The 14,588-nt window shown below is 45.0% G+C and overlaps 1 protein-coding gene across 1 annotated transcript in view; it reads left to right on the forward strand.

Moving 5' to 3' along the window:
* Positions 1-11,690: 11,690 nt before the first annotated feature.
* Positions 11,691-14,588, forward strand: part of jarid2b (jumonji and AT-rich interaction domain containing 2b) — a 71,196-nt gene continuing 68,298 nt past the window's right edge. The window contains exon 1 of the mRNA XM_061665162.1: positions 11,691-11,817. Within this exon, the coding sequence (XP_061521146.1) occupies positions 11,773-11,817 (45 nt within the window). The 5' untranslated portion in view covers positions 11,691-11,772. The remainder of the gene's footprint in view (positions 11,818-14,588) is intronic.

Below are 14,588 nucleotides of genomic sequence, written 5' to 3' on the forward strand. Positions count from 1 at the left end.
CCAAAATTTCGGCCCACGGGACAATATTTCGCGGCCCTCTACTTGACATTAACGTTCGGGTTGAGTGCAGTCTTTGCCCTGGGCTGGGGTGGTGGAAGCTAGTTTCATTTAGAGACGTGAAATTTGGTGGACTTGTCTGTCATGAATGGGCATACAAAAAAAGTCTCAAGAAACCAATGCTGGAAAAGTGACAGGAAGTCTGCCGTTTTGGTTCAAACTGACCATTTTGGCTCGGTGGCCCTCGAGAATTATGTTTAAAGTTACGGCCCCCGACGCCCTTTTGACATAGACAGCTACATGAAATTCGGTAGGCAAGTCTATCATAAAAAGTCATGCTCTTAAAGACACAGGATGTCTGCCATTTTGGTTGGAAGCGGCCATTTTGGCCAGGGAAGCGGGCACTTAAATGGGCAGATTTGAGCAACCATGTGTGTAGACAGTTGGTCCCGTCACGTGCTGCCCACCCCCATCCGGCCCCTCTACCCCCACAGCCTGGCAGCTCAGTGGGATCTGGAACGTAAGCGTTTGGCTGGCTGGCTGCTTGTCCCGGAAAGGCCACGCCTGATTGGACAACGGTCAGCTGGATAGCCACGCCCTTCGGAAGGAAGGCTAATCTCTAATTGGCAGGTCTGAGTGTGTGTGTGTGTGTGTGAAAGGGAGAAGTAGTGTATGTTTGTGGTGGAAACATCGCTATCACGATCTGACAGACAAGGAAACAGAATATCTCCCGATGGCCCCATTGCACTCGTTCATTTACACACGCGTGCACGCAACGCACGGTTGCGGAGCACTGTCAACTTCCTTCGCTGACATGTTGTTTCGCCCTCGGCAAATGTTGAATCAACACCGCCTCTTCCGATCGTGCGCCAGTAGCGCATTGATCGATCCACACCATCGACAGTCCGAGCTTTTTTGCATGGCATCTGGGGATTGCTACGATATGCTGTGATGCGTTACCCAGGTTACTTTGTCAGATGTTTTTTTTTTGTTTTTTTTTTAATTCGTCCCCCCCCCCCCCCTGTAACTTTTATCACACAACCACAATGAGTGTTTAGCACCATTGTCTCGCCCTGCTCTCTCTTTCGTGGACATCCATTATTTGGGGAGGCGAGCGCTTATCTGTCAGGCGAAAGTGGCAAAGATGATCCGTTGATCCGATGACGCGGACATTTTACAAAAGAAAGTCGAGGAGAGAGACAGGAGAGTGTGGCGAGAGCCCATTTCCTGACAATATGGATTGGATCAGCTCGGACTCTCCTGCTGTATCTCTTTAGCTCCTTTATAACTCCTGAGAGGGACAGGCCATCGGTGGAAAAGAAAAGTAGAATACCCAGCAGATGTTGGTAGTTAGTAGAGGAAGTTATGTTTTTTTTCGTGAAAATATACAACTTATTTTTCTGGAAAATGTCACATTTTTGCCTAGAAAAATATACTTTTTCTCTGGAAATATGACTTTTCCCTGTTGAAAATGTCCTACTCTTTTCAAAAGTACATATATTTTTTTCTGTAACTTTTTCTTGAAAATATACGTTATTCCTCAAATAAAAATAAAAACCTTTTTTTTTTTTATTTATTTACAAATAAAAAGAGTGTTCCTAAAAAAATATAGCTTTTTTTCTCAAAAATATATAAAGTAAAATGTATTTCTTTGAACTTTCTTCTTGAAATGGAAACTTTTCCATGCCTCCATGTATTCTCTGGACAACTTATCCTGAAATGCTAAAATTTATGATTTTTGTTTCTCTAACATTTCCTTTATATATATATATATATATATATATATTAATATATGACTTTGGCCAGAAATATTTATTCCCCTGAAAATATATAACTTTTTCATAGAATTTTGTTTAATCTTAAAACGATCAAACTTTTTTCTCAAAAAATATGCCACTTTTCCTAAAAAAAATAATTCAAACTTTTGAAAATATCAGATTTATTTCTCCAAAAATATATAGGACTTTTTTTTTTTGAAAAAAGAATTCCATGAAAATATAAGACTTTTATCGAACATATTGTATAGGACTTTTTTTCTTGAAAATACTGGACTGCTACATTAGCGTCTTGCGCGAGCCGTATACTGTTTGGCTGCAGACATGCTAATGGGGAACATGACAGATGTTTCCTAGGATGAAGGTGCAACATTGGTATTCTCTCTTGGCCGCAGCTCAGCAATATACGCTAATGGCGCGGTGGGCGGCACGAGGGGAAGAGATTAATAATATATCCGCATCATTTTTCAAGTGCTGCACTCCCAAGTGCTCCATTATAAGCGCACGAGCTGCAGCGAAGCACTTTCGGTTAGCAGGCCTCTCCAGTGCGCTCGCATTCCTCGCCATCAATCACAAAAAAGGGAAAAGATAAAACCCCAAAGTCTGACGGCAAAAGCTTTCCGGCCATATCCTCGGCACTCTGGAACTCCACCTGGGCTCGCTGTGCGGTGCATTAGCACATTAGCGCATTTATGGTGACACTCAGTGCTGTCCTGTGCTGCTTCCTGTTTGTGTGATTTTTTTTTTTTTTTTGTGTGTAGGCACATTTTTGCAGACTACTAAATAAAAATGTCACAAGAAGGAGCGTTGTTGCCGCGTTGCTGTGTGAAAGTGCCGGGTCTCCGACGTGGCCATTTTCACAGGGTCTATGTGCGAAAGAGCCTTTAAAGACCTTATGACCTGCTGACAGGACTGCGTTCAATAATCCAGGTCAGCTGTTAACCCCGAAAACCATCCTCAGCGGACGCCGCCGGACCGTGAGCCATTCCTGAGGAGCCTCTCCATATTTCATGTGACTGAAATGGATGTTATGTTTCATGTCGGGAGCGGGAGAGCGTAGAGAGGAAGACGACGACCTGGAGCACGAGGGAATGGTGACAACGGGCAAAAAAGCGGCAGAGGTAGCCGAGGTTGCGCTTTGGTGGCAGTGCTGGTGGTGAGGGCGGTTGGTTGAGAGCGACAGTAGATGGTAGTGATGGCAACTCTGGTAGCGAGGTCGGCAGGTACGGTGGAGCCGGGCGGCCTCTCCTCTACTGCGGGCTCTTCATGACAGCGCGGCGAGTGGTGGTGGCGGCGGTAGTTGGGGTAATGGCTTTGGTGGCAGAGAGGCAGGGCGTAGCGTCTCCCCCACAGGGATCTGCCCTCGACAGCGCAACGGCAGTGGCGACGGCGGGTAGTGGCAGTCGTCGGGCTGGCGGCGGCAGTGGCGGGCGGTGCCTGTAGCGGGGCTGGCGCAACTTTGGTGGCGGCTGCTGGCGTCTCCTCTACAGGGAGGCTACCGAGCGCCGGTGGATGGTGAGGACGAGGGTGGCGGTAGCTGGCGTGGCAGCAGAGCAGGTCGCGGGGGCGGCGATAGCGGGGGTGACAGTTTCAGTGGTGACGGGTGGCATCTCCCCCACAGGCAGTTGCCCTCGACAGTGACAGGCCCTGACTGGGGGTCTTTAATTGATAGTAATGATAATTAATATCATCGGCGGGGAGGATGTTTACCGCGGAATTAATTTTTTTTAGACCTGGAAGCAATCTGATTAAGCTTTCTTGCATCATTTCAGGGAGGGATGAAACTCATTTTTGCATGAACGGCGAGGTTAGTATTAATAAAGAGGAGGGGGGGGGGTGATCATTAATTCATACGCCGTTGCTTTTCCTCTCGGCCGAGCTGAGAATTGATGTTAAATCGGAATAAATTGGCTTTGATGTGCTCGATAACAAGGCGGGATTAACACACGTGATGCGCTTTGCATGAGTGGAAAATTGATTGTTTTTTTTTTAAATACATAACGCGTGAGTGAGAGGCAATTTGGGAGTTTCATACGGGATGTGAGCATCCAGCTATGACCGCAAACACTTTGCCTCTGCATTGCTAATGTCGTTCACATAGGCATTCGTAATGACACACAAAAATCCATCGCGAGCACCAGGTGGCACTACAATCGCTGCGGCAATTTCAGCCAATCAGAAATAGGAAGAAAGTTGACGTCTGGAGAAGGGAGGAAACACGGTCAAAATCACAAGCCACTCATAGGAATATCCTCACGGTACGCATTTCCCGGCGCAAAGAGTCTCGTAACCATTGCGTTTCCCAATGCAAAAGGTACCGTGGTGGACCGAGCGGAACTGGACTCCATCGTGGAAACGCGGCTAATGGCTCAAAACAGTCGTAGGAAACCCTTGTGATACGGATTTTCCGGTGGAAAGGAACACAAAATATCTGACCCATATTGTTACCCGTGGTTTTTTATAACTCATCGATCCAAAGCATACGGTGGTGGCCGAACCGCACTGAAGTGAACCGGACTGCGTTGTTCACAGGAAATCCTCAGAGAGCACATTTTGCGGTGTAAAGGGGCCGCAAATTATTTTACCCATAGCGTGACGCTTTTGTAACCGTTGGGGTGTACCAATATGTGGCAGACCAAACTGAACCGGACCGCGCAGTGGAAACATGGTTAAGGGTTGGAAGCATTCATAGGAAATCCTCATGGAATGCCTTTCCAGGTGTAAACGTTCCTAAAATATTCAATCCGTATCGTTTCGCGTCATTTTTATGATTGTCAAGCTTTACCGATGCGAAGCGTACTGCTTGGTGAAAATGCGGTTAAAGGCTCAAAATGTTCATAGAAAATGCACACGATGCATGTTTTCCAGTGTAAAGGTTCCCAAAATATCTGACCAGTGTCGTTTCGCACAAGTCTTAACCGTTGTGGCTACCGATCCGAACGCAACCGGGCTGCTTGGTAGAAATACGTTGAAAAGACTCAACATGCGCGGTTGTTGGAAGTGTCGAGGTTTACCGTTACGAGGCGTCTTTTTGCGACATAATGCAGGAGTGTGATTTTTGAGCTTGTTCGGCATTCACAAGAAGGAGTCATGCCATATCGCCTACGACAAAACTGCATTTCCTTGCGCCCGCATCGCTCACGTCAGCGCACTCTGACAATGGGGACTTTCATTCGTTCATCTTGATTATGAACCTGAGAAGGTTGGCGGCTTGAAACAGGAGCACAATTTGAAGCTGCCAACCGCTCCGGGTTCCGCCGCGTGGCCGCCGAAACCAGTCTGGGCAGGTCAAGACCTGCCACAGGTTGGGGGAGAAGGGGCTCGTGGGGTGGGGATCCCAGGCTGAATGCCCCCCAGAGCCGGGACACCTGCACTGGACACAAAAGGTCCCCCGATGCTTCTTCTTCGAAGCGAGGAAAAACGGTGACAGAAAGTGGGTCGGGTGGGCGGGTGTCGGCGGAGGGGTTGACGGTTGGGCGGGGGGCTGCCACAACCTTAGCCATGCGGAAACAAAGTAACACAAACTGGAGCCACAGCAGGGGAACAGCTGGAGCCCGCCGGGGCGGGGGCGACGCCTGGGTGGTCCCACACACAAAGACGCACCGAGACGCTCGGAAACGGCAGAGAAGCGACGGAAGGGGAAGAGTTTCCCCGACATTACCTCCAGTCAATTCCCGTGCCGGTGCAATTATTCAAAGTGCATCAATAGTGCCGTTAGATGCGCACGTGTCATTCAAAACACATTCAACTTTAATTACGCTCGCCGTGAGTTATTTCTTTTTTTGGGCACCTTTTGACTGAGGTTAGTGGGGAAAAGCAACAAAAAAGTGATAACCTGCTCACAAAAGAGCTCCCACCCCCCTCCCCGCTTATCACGCCAACATGTTTTGCATGATAAAAAAAAAAACGAAGGTAAGTCACGCGGGAGGTCCTGCTCATTTGCATATCCCCCGGGGTGCGCGCTGTAATTTAGCTACATATGTCTCGTCGCTAATAGGCTGGCTGTAACGTGAGGTTTGCGTATGTGTGTTGTTTTGTGCTTGATTGTCAGCTCCGGTTTGATTTGCAGTTGAAAGATGCGTAATTGTACTTGAACTAAGTGAATAAGCATAGATTTTTGTCTGGGGGGGGGGGGGGGGGGCGGGGGGCTGCACAGCTGAGTGCTATCCTCACCGCAGGACGCGTTCGCATGGAAGTAATTCAAAGGGTGGGAGGGTGGGGGGGGGGGGACGGGACGACGACGACAAAAAGTCCTTTCTGGAAAAGGGGAAAAGCAGGCATGGTCACAAAAATCATGAAAATTCATTCGAACATATTAAACAACGAGATTAAAAAATAAATAAAAAAAACAATCAAAAGAAAATATAGTGTACATGATTTTTATGTACCGTTTTTAAAATACACAGAATTTTAATAAATAATAAAATAATAATAAATAATAAAAAAATTGTAATAAATAAATACATGAATACAGCAATGTCATATTTAGGACATTATCTTTTTTTTGCCATGCAAAATAATAGCACATACACATTTTTTTTTAGTACAAATGAGAAAATATGTTTTTTTCATAGTATTCAAAATAGATTGATAAAATGGTTTTGAAAAAGTCATTTGGTGACATATTTGTTTTTCACCCCCCACAAAATAATAGCATGTATAAAAATAAAAAACAATAAACCATTTCTTTTATATGAAAATGCAAAACACAACATTCAAAAATAGCAATAAATGTAAAATAACACTGCTGTCGGGCAGAAACCTCATATATCCAAATATGGTCACTTTAATATTTTCCTCACAAATCGATACTATTGGCCTGTCCCCCACGTCATCTGTTAGTTTTATATATTAATAAGCGTCGCCTCAAGATTGAAAAGGAGTGGTTCCCAATGTCGTCGTTGTGACGTCATCTTTGGTTTTCTGCCTCTTCTTTGATGAGGAAACAAACAATGCAGTGAAGGAAACATGACCACAAAGGGGAAGAAGTTTAAAAGCCTGCGGTGGATCCGAAAAGGGGGCGGGGGGTTGGCGAGGCAAACCTGCGCGGCGTTGCCAGGTGAGCGTTGGGATCGGCGCCTCATTAGCGAAGCACAAGCCGCGGCCTCGGGGGCCGCCCGCAAATCAGGCCGAGGCTGTGATCTTCACACGCTGGCGCATTTAGCTTCCGGATGGGTCAACTTAGGGCACCTCATCCTCTTTCGACGCCCCCGAGGACACTTGGCGTGCGGGGCCTGCGGGCGGGCATCTTCCTCCCGTTGAGGCTCAGCGAAAAAGGGGGGTTGCGCTGGCAGACACCCTACTTGGCGCGTCGATCATCGACAGCCTCGGGGCATCAGCGTGGTACTTAAAAATGTAAGAAGCAAACAAATGATCCCGCAATTTAAGGAATTACACGCGGGTGAGTTTGAAAATAAAAAGTTACTGAAGTTCCTTCGAGGCCCCGAAGAAGATGGCCGCCACTTAAAGATAATAGCTGAATTGAGAGGAGCCATTACGCGGCGCAATTACCATCATTTGCGATGAAAGAGCACAAAAAGGAGTCAATTATACTAAATAGTTTTCATTAAAACACAACATACACCACCTGCACAAGTATCGTGACACCCACACCAAAATTCCGATGATAATCATTTCATTTCTTAAATATGTTTGTCTGGTTGTTGATTGCAGCGCTGTTTGCAACTGCTTCATTCATTTACTTTTTTATTATATCAACATTAATACTTCTGTTTATTGTTTATTTACCTTGTGTGCATACATTTTATTTATTTCTATTTCTTTTAAAATGTGTTTTTAATTGCAAATATGTTTTCGTTCAAACATAAATTACAATGGAATACATTTTAGAATCCACAATTTAAAATTTTTACATTTACATTTTACCTTGAGAAGATACCACATTTAAATGTATTTCTTTTTTTATATATATTTTTAATACAAATTTCCCTTTCATACAAAATAAGTGAACATTGTGACGTTTACCATTTTTCCCTTTTACGTAGCATCAATTCAATGTTTTACATTTATATTTTACATTGAGCAGGTGCCTAATTTGAATTTAATTGTATAGATTTCATTTTACTTTGCGTATTTATTCATCTATTTTATCCGCCTTTGCCTTTTTCATAGACTCGAGGGGAAAAAAAATGCATGCTTTAAAATACTTATATTGTGGTCGGCACTTTTTATTTGAATGTATTGTATATTGTATGCAATTTATCCACATTTGCCGTTGACACGCAACTCTGGAGAAATGCAAGCAGTGTCAAATTGCCTTTTCAAACAGAAAATTGGGAAACTTGAGTATCAAAACAAGCCTGACAAGATTCCATTTTTTTTTTTTTTTTCTATTTAACTTTACTTTTCCACCGACCCTGGAAAACTCCTTTGGGTTTTTAAACAATCCACAGTCGTGTGAGACATTTAAGCATTCCATCTTTCAACATTAATTGGGGAATTCTTGGCCCCTTATCAACGCTGCCCAAATCAGCCCAGCCTCCATTTTACACACACACATGCGCACAAACGCACGCACACACTGACTCCCCCTCCTCTTGGATATCGGACATCAATCTAGCCAGCACCGTCTGCTAAGCCTCACTGGGCAATTAACCACATTGAGAGTGAAAGCTCTAATCAATTCCTGGCCGTCTCCACCACACACGCATACAAACACACACTTCATAAACACACGCACACACACACACACACTCTTAAATTTGTTGGCTTTGCCGTTTATACGAGTGTCCAAAATAGCACTTTTAGATCTACAAGTCCCTTGAAAGAGCAACTAAAAAAGAAAAAAAAAAATACAAACCAGTCTCGGCGACGTGCGCAAATGTGAATCGTTTTTCTGCCTTCCACCAGCACGACGCAAATTTACCAGAATTGTTTGCGCGACATCGTAAACGTAAACGAAGAGGGATAGCAATTGTGTCGTTTTGTTCGTTTGTTTACATGACAACGAAGCGAAAACGCAAACACTTATCAACATTTTCCAACCGTTTTCATGTGAACGCTGAACATGGGAGGACACGTTTGTGAAAGTTTTTAAAAGCGACAACGTTACCGTTTTCATGTAACTGCCACGACAACTCGATTGTTTTAGCCGTTTGTTCACGTGATGAATATGTTTTGGAGCGTGAAAAGGCAAATATTTGAAAAGACGTCAACCACATGTTACCATTTTCATGTAAACGCTAAACATTAGCGAGCCATTTGCGAGGACATCGCACACATTGTCACCGCTTTTTGTCAATTCTGAAAACGGACGACATGCACGTTCAGTGCGCAAGGACGTCACGACTGAAATGTCGGACGACAGAACTGTAGTAACGTTAACCTTTTGAAAACGACATCGTTATTGTTTTGTGTAAACGCTGAAAAATGGTAACAATATCGCATCCGGACGACTGTTGTAACGCAACTTTTGTTGTTTTCAAAGGATATTATTAGCGTTTTCATGTGACGATCATAGCGTTGTTTTTGTCACTTTGCATGATAACTCTGTATCAATGCTCGACAAGGCAAACATTTGAAAACGCATGACCCTTTTTGTGTAATTGCTGGAAAATGGACACCATGTACGCAGTGTTCCGTGTAAGCGCAGCACTTTTTGAAAATGACATTTGTTCGCGTTTTTGTCAATGCTGAAAATGTTCGTGTTCAGTCGAGGCGAGTACGTCGCGACCAAAACAACAATGGTGGACCTCAGCGCCGCACTAGCGTTTGTGCTAATGACGCTTCCCCCGTCAAGATCATCGATCGACGCCGGCCCAAATGTCAGCACCAGCCAGCGGGGCTCGAGACCCCCGAGCAAATCAACACCGAGGGGACGAAGGGGGGCGGGTCAGGGGGGGGAAGGCTAAAACCAGCCTCAGAATAGCCTGCAGGACTCTCGAGGCTGTTGGGACAGACGGACATTGATCGAGGTGCAAAATGAATAATGATTGGACAGATTAGGATACTGTAAATAACTCCTAGCTCTAGTTTCAGCATGATAAGCGTATAAATGAAGAGCGGTCTTTTTTTTTTTTTTTTTTTTTTAAACTATCTGACAGTCTCTCTTTGATCACTTGATGTGCTGTACTGAGATTAGCATTAGCAAAATTAGCACGAGGGGGCAGAAGGTGGGGCAATTTCGGTCTGACTTTTTTTTTTTTTTTTTTAAGAGCCAGATCTTGCAGTTTCATGCTAGTACACAACACCGGGGGAGGGGGGGGGGGGGGGGGTGAGTGGTGGTGGGCGGGCATCAGGGGTTGGGGGTCAATTTACATAAACACTGAGAAGCCTGTGACTTTTAACTCTTTTGTCCCTTTGTTTCTTCCCCAACTTCTTAAGCCTTCGATCTGATTGTGTTTAATGCTGAGGGACAAGCATTCACACAAGTGTTATTTAGCGTAAAAGAAAACCTCATATTTTCAGTTCATATTTAAGGGCAGTGATATATAGTACGACGTGCTATGGTAGCATTGATTGTCATTCCTCAATACTGTATATGTGGAACATACGGAGGGCTGAAATTACTTTTCTAGAGGCCACTTTCACAGAAAAACAGTTCAACAACAAAAACAAAACCCAGAAAACATAAAGACATAACATCCATGCTCTTTGTTGTGTTGAAGCGGTTTTAGATGAACGCTGCAATTCGAGACTACTGGGGAGTAAGAAGGAGTCCTCTCGGGGCTCACAAGGTTTGATCTCAAAATGCCATCCAAGTTGAATATAAACAAAAACAAAACAAAACTGAAAAACATGGCTGACGAACTCGGCGTTATTGTCTGACGCTGGATTTCTCCATTTTGGTGAAGTCGGGTTTGAGAGTTGGAATCCGATGTTAAACGGTGTTCATTGACACTTTTTCTTAAAAAAAATAATCTCCATTTCTGTAAAATGGCATTAAAACTCACTTGTGTGTTTCATGTTTTGCAGATTTCAGAGGTTTATGTAACGCGCCATAGTCATCATTATATCTTTGAGGGGCATTCAGTTGTTCCCCGAATGCTCCGATTTCACAACTTTCTGGAACAAAAATCTCAATTTTTTTGAATGGTATTTCAATACCAATAAATAATTATGTATCAGGTTTCTCACATTTCTAAGCTTTGATGGAACGCACTCTGAATTCTTTGATTTCCCAACTTTAATGTTTATCCCGAGGTATATTGAACGCACCACAATAATTCTAACTTTGAGGGGCGTTCAATTGTCCTCCAAATGCTCCGATTTCCCAGATCCCTTGACCCAAAATCTCAATTTCTCGTTAACGGCGTTAAAATCACATTTGGAGCGAGACGTTTGGTAAATCCGGAGCGCAAAACCCACCCGTGGACAGATAAAGAGTTACATCGGGGGGCTATTTCGCTGCGTGGGGCCGCCTCGGAGGGATTTTGAAGTTGCCGCTGCTCCCCGCGCGTCGTGATAGGCTGACGCCGGGGAAGAAAGGAGCTGCTCGGACGCGACTCGGCAGTGCCGCCGGAGAAGCTCTCGCGACGACCGCAGCAGCGAAGCTCCGGCGAGAGAGGACAGAAGAAGCGTTCTTTTTTTTTTTTTTTTTTTTTTTATATGAGATATACACACACACACGTATATTATTCATGTTTTGTAATTAACCTTATTTATTGTCTCCCGGCGGGATTTAAACACGCAACTCGGCGGTGGCGGACGATGGTGAAAGAGGACCCGGGATCCGAGCCTGAGCAGCCCAACGGAACTTATTGTTATGTTGCGATTGTTTGGGCTATGTTACCCCCGAGTGAGTTCGCCTTTGGTCCGTCGTCGGCGCTCCATCGGGAACATTCTGCCGGGTTTTAACCCACTTTGAAGGATAAACGCCGAAGGAAGGAAGGATTGTGCTTTTTTTTTTTCTTCTCTCCTCTTCTTCGGGGATTTAAATTTGCTGGTGCTCCTCGGGGGGGGGGGGAAAGAGAGACATTCATGTGGCCATTCTCTCGTTTCTAGTTTTCCTCTTGGGGGTGGGGGGGGGAGAAAGTGCATAATGAGCAAAGAACGACCCAAAAGGAATATTATTCAGAAGAAATACGTAAGTACAACTTCAAGTTTCTCACTTAAATGCTTAAAACTTCCATCTGGAAGAAAGGAGGAGTGGGGGTGAAGCTCCCAGCAGGCGGATTGTGCCGTTTAAAACCCCTCATTTTACTCAATTTTTGTGTCCAAATCAAGCATTTCCTCAATGTTCGGTCGCCTTTGGGATCTTTTTTGGGACACCTTTGCTCGTTTCGCGACCTCGCCCGGCCACATTGTGTTCACTTAGTGATAAGTGTGTTAAATTGACACAACGTGGCTTTAATTTGAAGGTAAAATGCCTTTTTTGTGGGATCGCTTTTTTTTTTTTTTTTTCCTTTTCTTTTTTTTTTTTTTTTAGTGGAGGGGGCGACCAGTCGTCGGCATCGGCGGCCATGCCCCCCCGGGTCTCTTCGCGTTATCTTATCTGACTTTTGTGGAGGGTGAAAATGTTGCTGATAACAACACCGACGGAGGGGTGTTCAATTTAATTCCAAGCGAGCGTGCTGTCGTCTGTGGTCCCTTTAACAAGCCCCCTTCCTCGTCAAAGTGAGCGAGCGGGGGGGAAGGGGGTCACGCAAAATCAGCATTTTTCTCTGCCTTTACCCCGTACTTCAAAGTGTGTTCCGTGGGAGGTGGCTATCCCACTTTGGTAGCCCCTTTTCCGTAGAGGGGGGGGGGGGCGAATTGAATCCGGCAGGTACTGGCGTGACCTTCCGCCAGCTAGCTAGCTAACATCGAAGCCCGTTAGCCTGCTAGCGTTCTCTTTCCTTTCTTAAAACGACAACAAAATGTTGCGTTTTTAAAGTCAATTGTGCTTTTTAGGGTGGTGACCCACTCTTTAAAACGAGTCGCATTGCAGGGGGTCGGCAAGGGGTTGGGGGCGTGGGGTGGGGGGGGGGGGTCACGTACGTGACGAAAAGCGACCATTTTCTGTTTGCACGTAACGCCGCCGGCGATAGTGCTGTGGGTTATTTCGCTCAGCTGCATTTAAATGGCAAGTGTTGCGGAAATAATGTAGTGTTTCGACTCGTCGATGAGCGTTCAAGTTGCCGTGTTTTTCGCCGTGTTCCACGTCTCGTTTGGCCATTTAAAGTTTGCTGGGCACACGCACGCGTTGTTGATAGTGGTGCGTTCAAGTGCACGCTCGTGTTCAACAACAACGCTGTTCAAATAGCGTCTTCGTCAGCATAAAGGGACGAAAACATGATTTTAGAGGTACATTTAGTCGTCTACTTCAATTAAGTGAACCATATTAGTTCAGATGAATGGGCTTTGAGGAAATATGTTATTTATTTAGACAGATTTATGAAAAATTACAACAAGAAGCGAGTTGGATTCTGGATTTTTCCTCACAGAACTCTGAATACAGAGCATCGTTAACCTCTTTCACACAGAGATCCTGTGAAATTGCCATAACAAGAGCTAGTGTTTATCTGCCTTTACTATTTATACAGAACCCAGCGAATAAATGTGACTTCTCAGAGAAAGTTGCATCACAGCCATAACAGCAGCTGGCTTTGTGTGCCCAGTGAAGGAGACATTCAGCAGTCAGATGATTCGTTTCCCCAGTTGTTGGACATTAATTATAAATATGAGCCTTTCAAACAGTGAGCCCGCATAGTTTCCCCCTCATGCCCTGTAAATAACCCGTTCAAGTTTCAAGTCGAAACATGCCAGTAATAGTTAATTGATGCCAATATCTGATGTGAGGAAAAACACTTGGAAAGTGTTGTTAGCCCGTTTTACCCAGAGAAAAACCATTGCGCCACAAAACACAGTTGGGCCCTTTTACACAGAACCCAGTGAAGACTAGTTGTTGTCATTCTTTCTCTTTCATACAGTTGTACCACAAAATTGTTGTAACAGATGGCAAAGTGCCATTTGACTTTTACACTGAACCCAGCAAAGGAGGCATATCACGGTAGCTATGTGTGGTTTCACACAGCAACACGGCATCCTACAATTAGGTGTGACTTGTAAAATTCTTGTCGGACAAGCCTCTTCACACAGAGACCAACAAAACTGCCTCATCGTAGCCATAAGTGACACTGGCTTGATGTTCCTTTTTGTACAGAACCCAGCAAAGGCGGCATTATCGCAATAATTTGATGACCTCAACGTCTTGTTATGACGAGTACAAGACTTGGTGGGACTGCTAGCCTGTTTCACGCAGCGAATCCACAAAATGTGAAGACAGCATCCCTCAATCTGTCAGTGAACGTCCTGGTCTCTGAAATTTCCGTGTCAACCTGGAAGGGCAGCCCCGGACGCCCCCTCTTTATTACCCCCTCTCCCCATCCAGGTTCTTAGATGGGCCCTACTGACCCCCCCCGACCCGCCATCCCCCGGTGCCCTCCCTTAATTAGCGTGAGACAATTATGCACGCTCGGCTTAACCATTTCCCCTCAAACACGAGCCCCCCCTCGCCCCTACGGAACCCCGTAAACACCTTCGCGTCTTTATTGGTAATGAAATCACTGGTTAAGATTAATAAAAGCAAACTAGGCAAAGCCAATACAGTGAAACGTGCGCCACCTCCATTTTGTTCCCCCGTAGGAAGTAATGGTCATTGATTTATTAATAGGTCACACATTTGGGCCCCAGCTTTGTTTTGGTCATTTTTAGTGGCTGTTTCTTGACCATGTGGAAATCAATCATTAAACAGTATTGACTTTCCCCCCCCCCCCCACGTACTACGATGTACAGTGGACCCCGCATATGGAGGGAATGATGAACAGCATTTAAAAAAAAAAAAAAAAAAAGCTACCAATGTTCAACTCGAGCCAT

The sequence above is a fragment of the Phycodurus eques genome, chromosome 20 (assembly GCF_024500275.1).
Source record: "Phycodurus eques isolate BA_2022a chromosome 20, UOR_Pequ_1.1, whole genome shotgun sequence".
Lineage (NCBI taxonomy): Eukaryota > Metazoa > Chordata > Actinopteri > Syngnathiformes > Syngnathidae > Phycodurus > Phycodurus eques.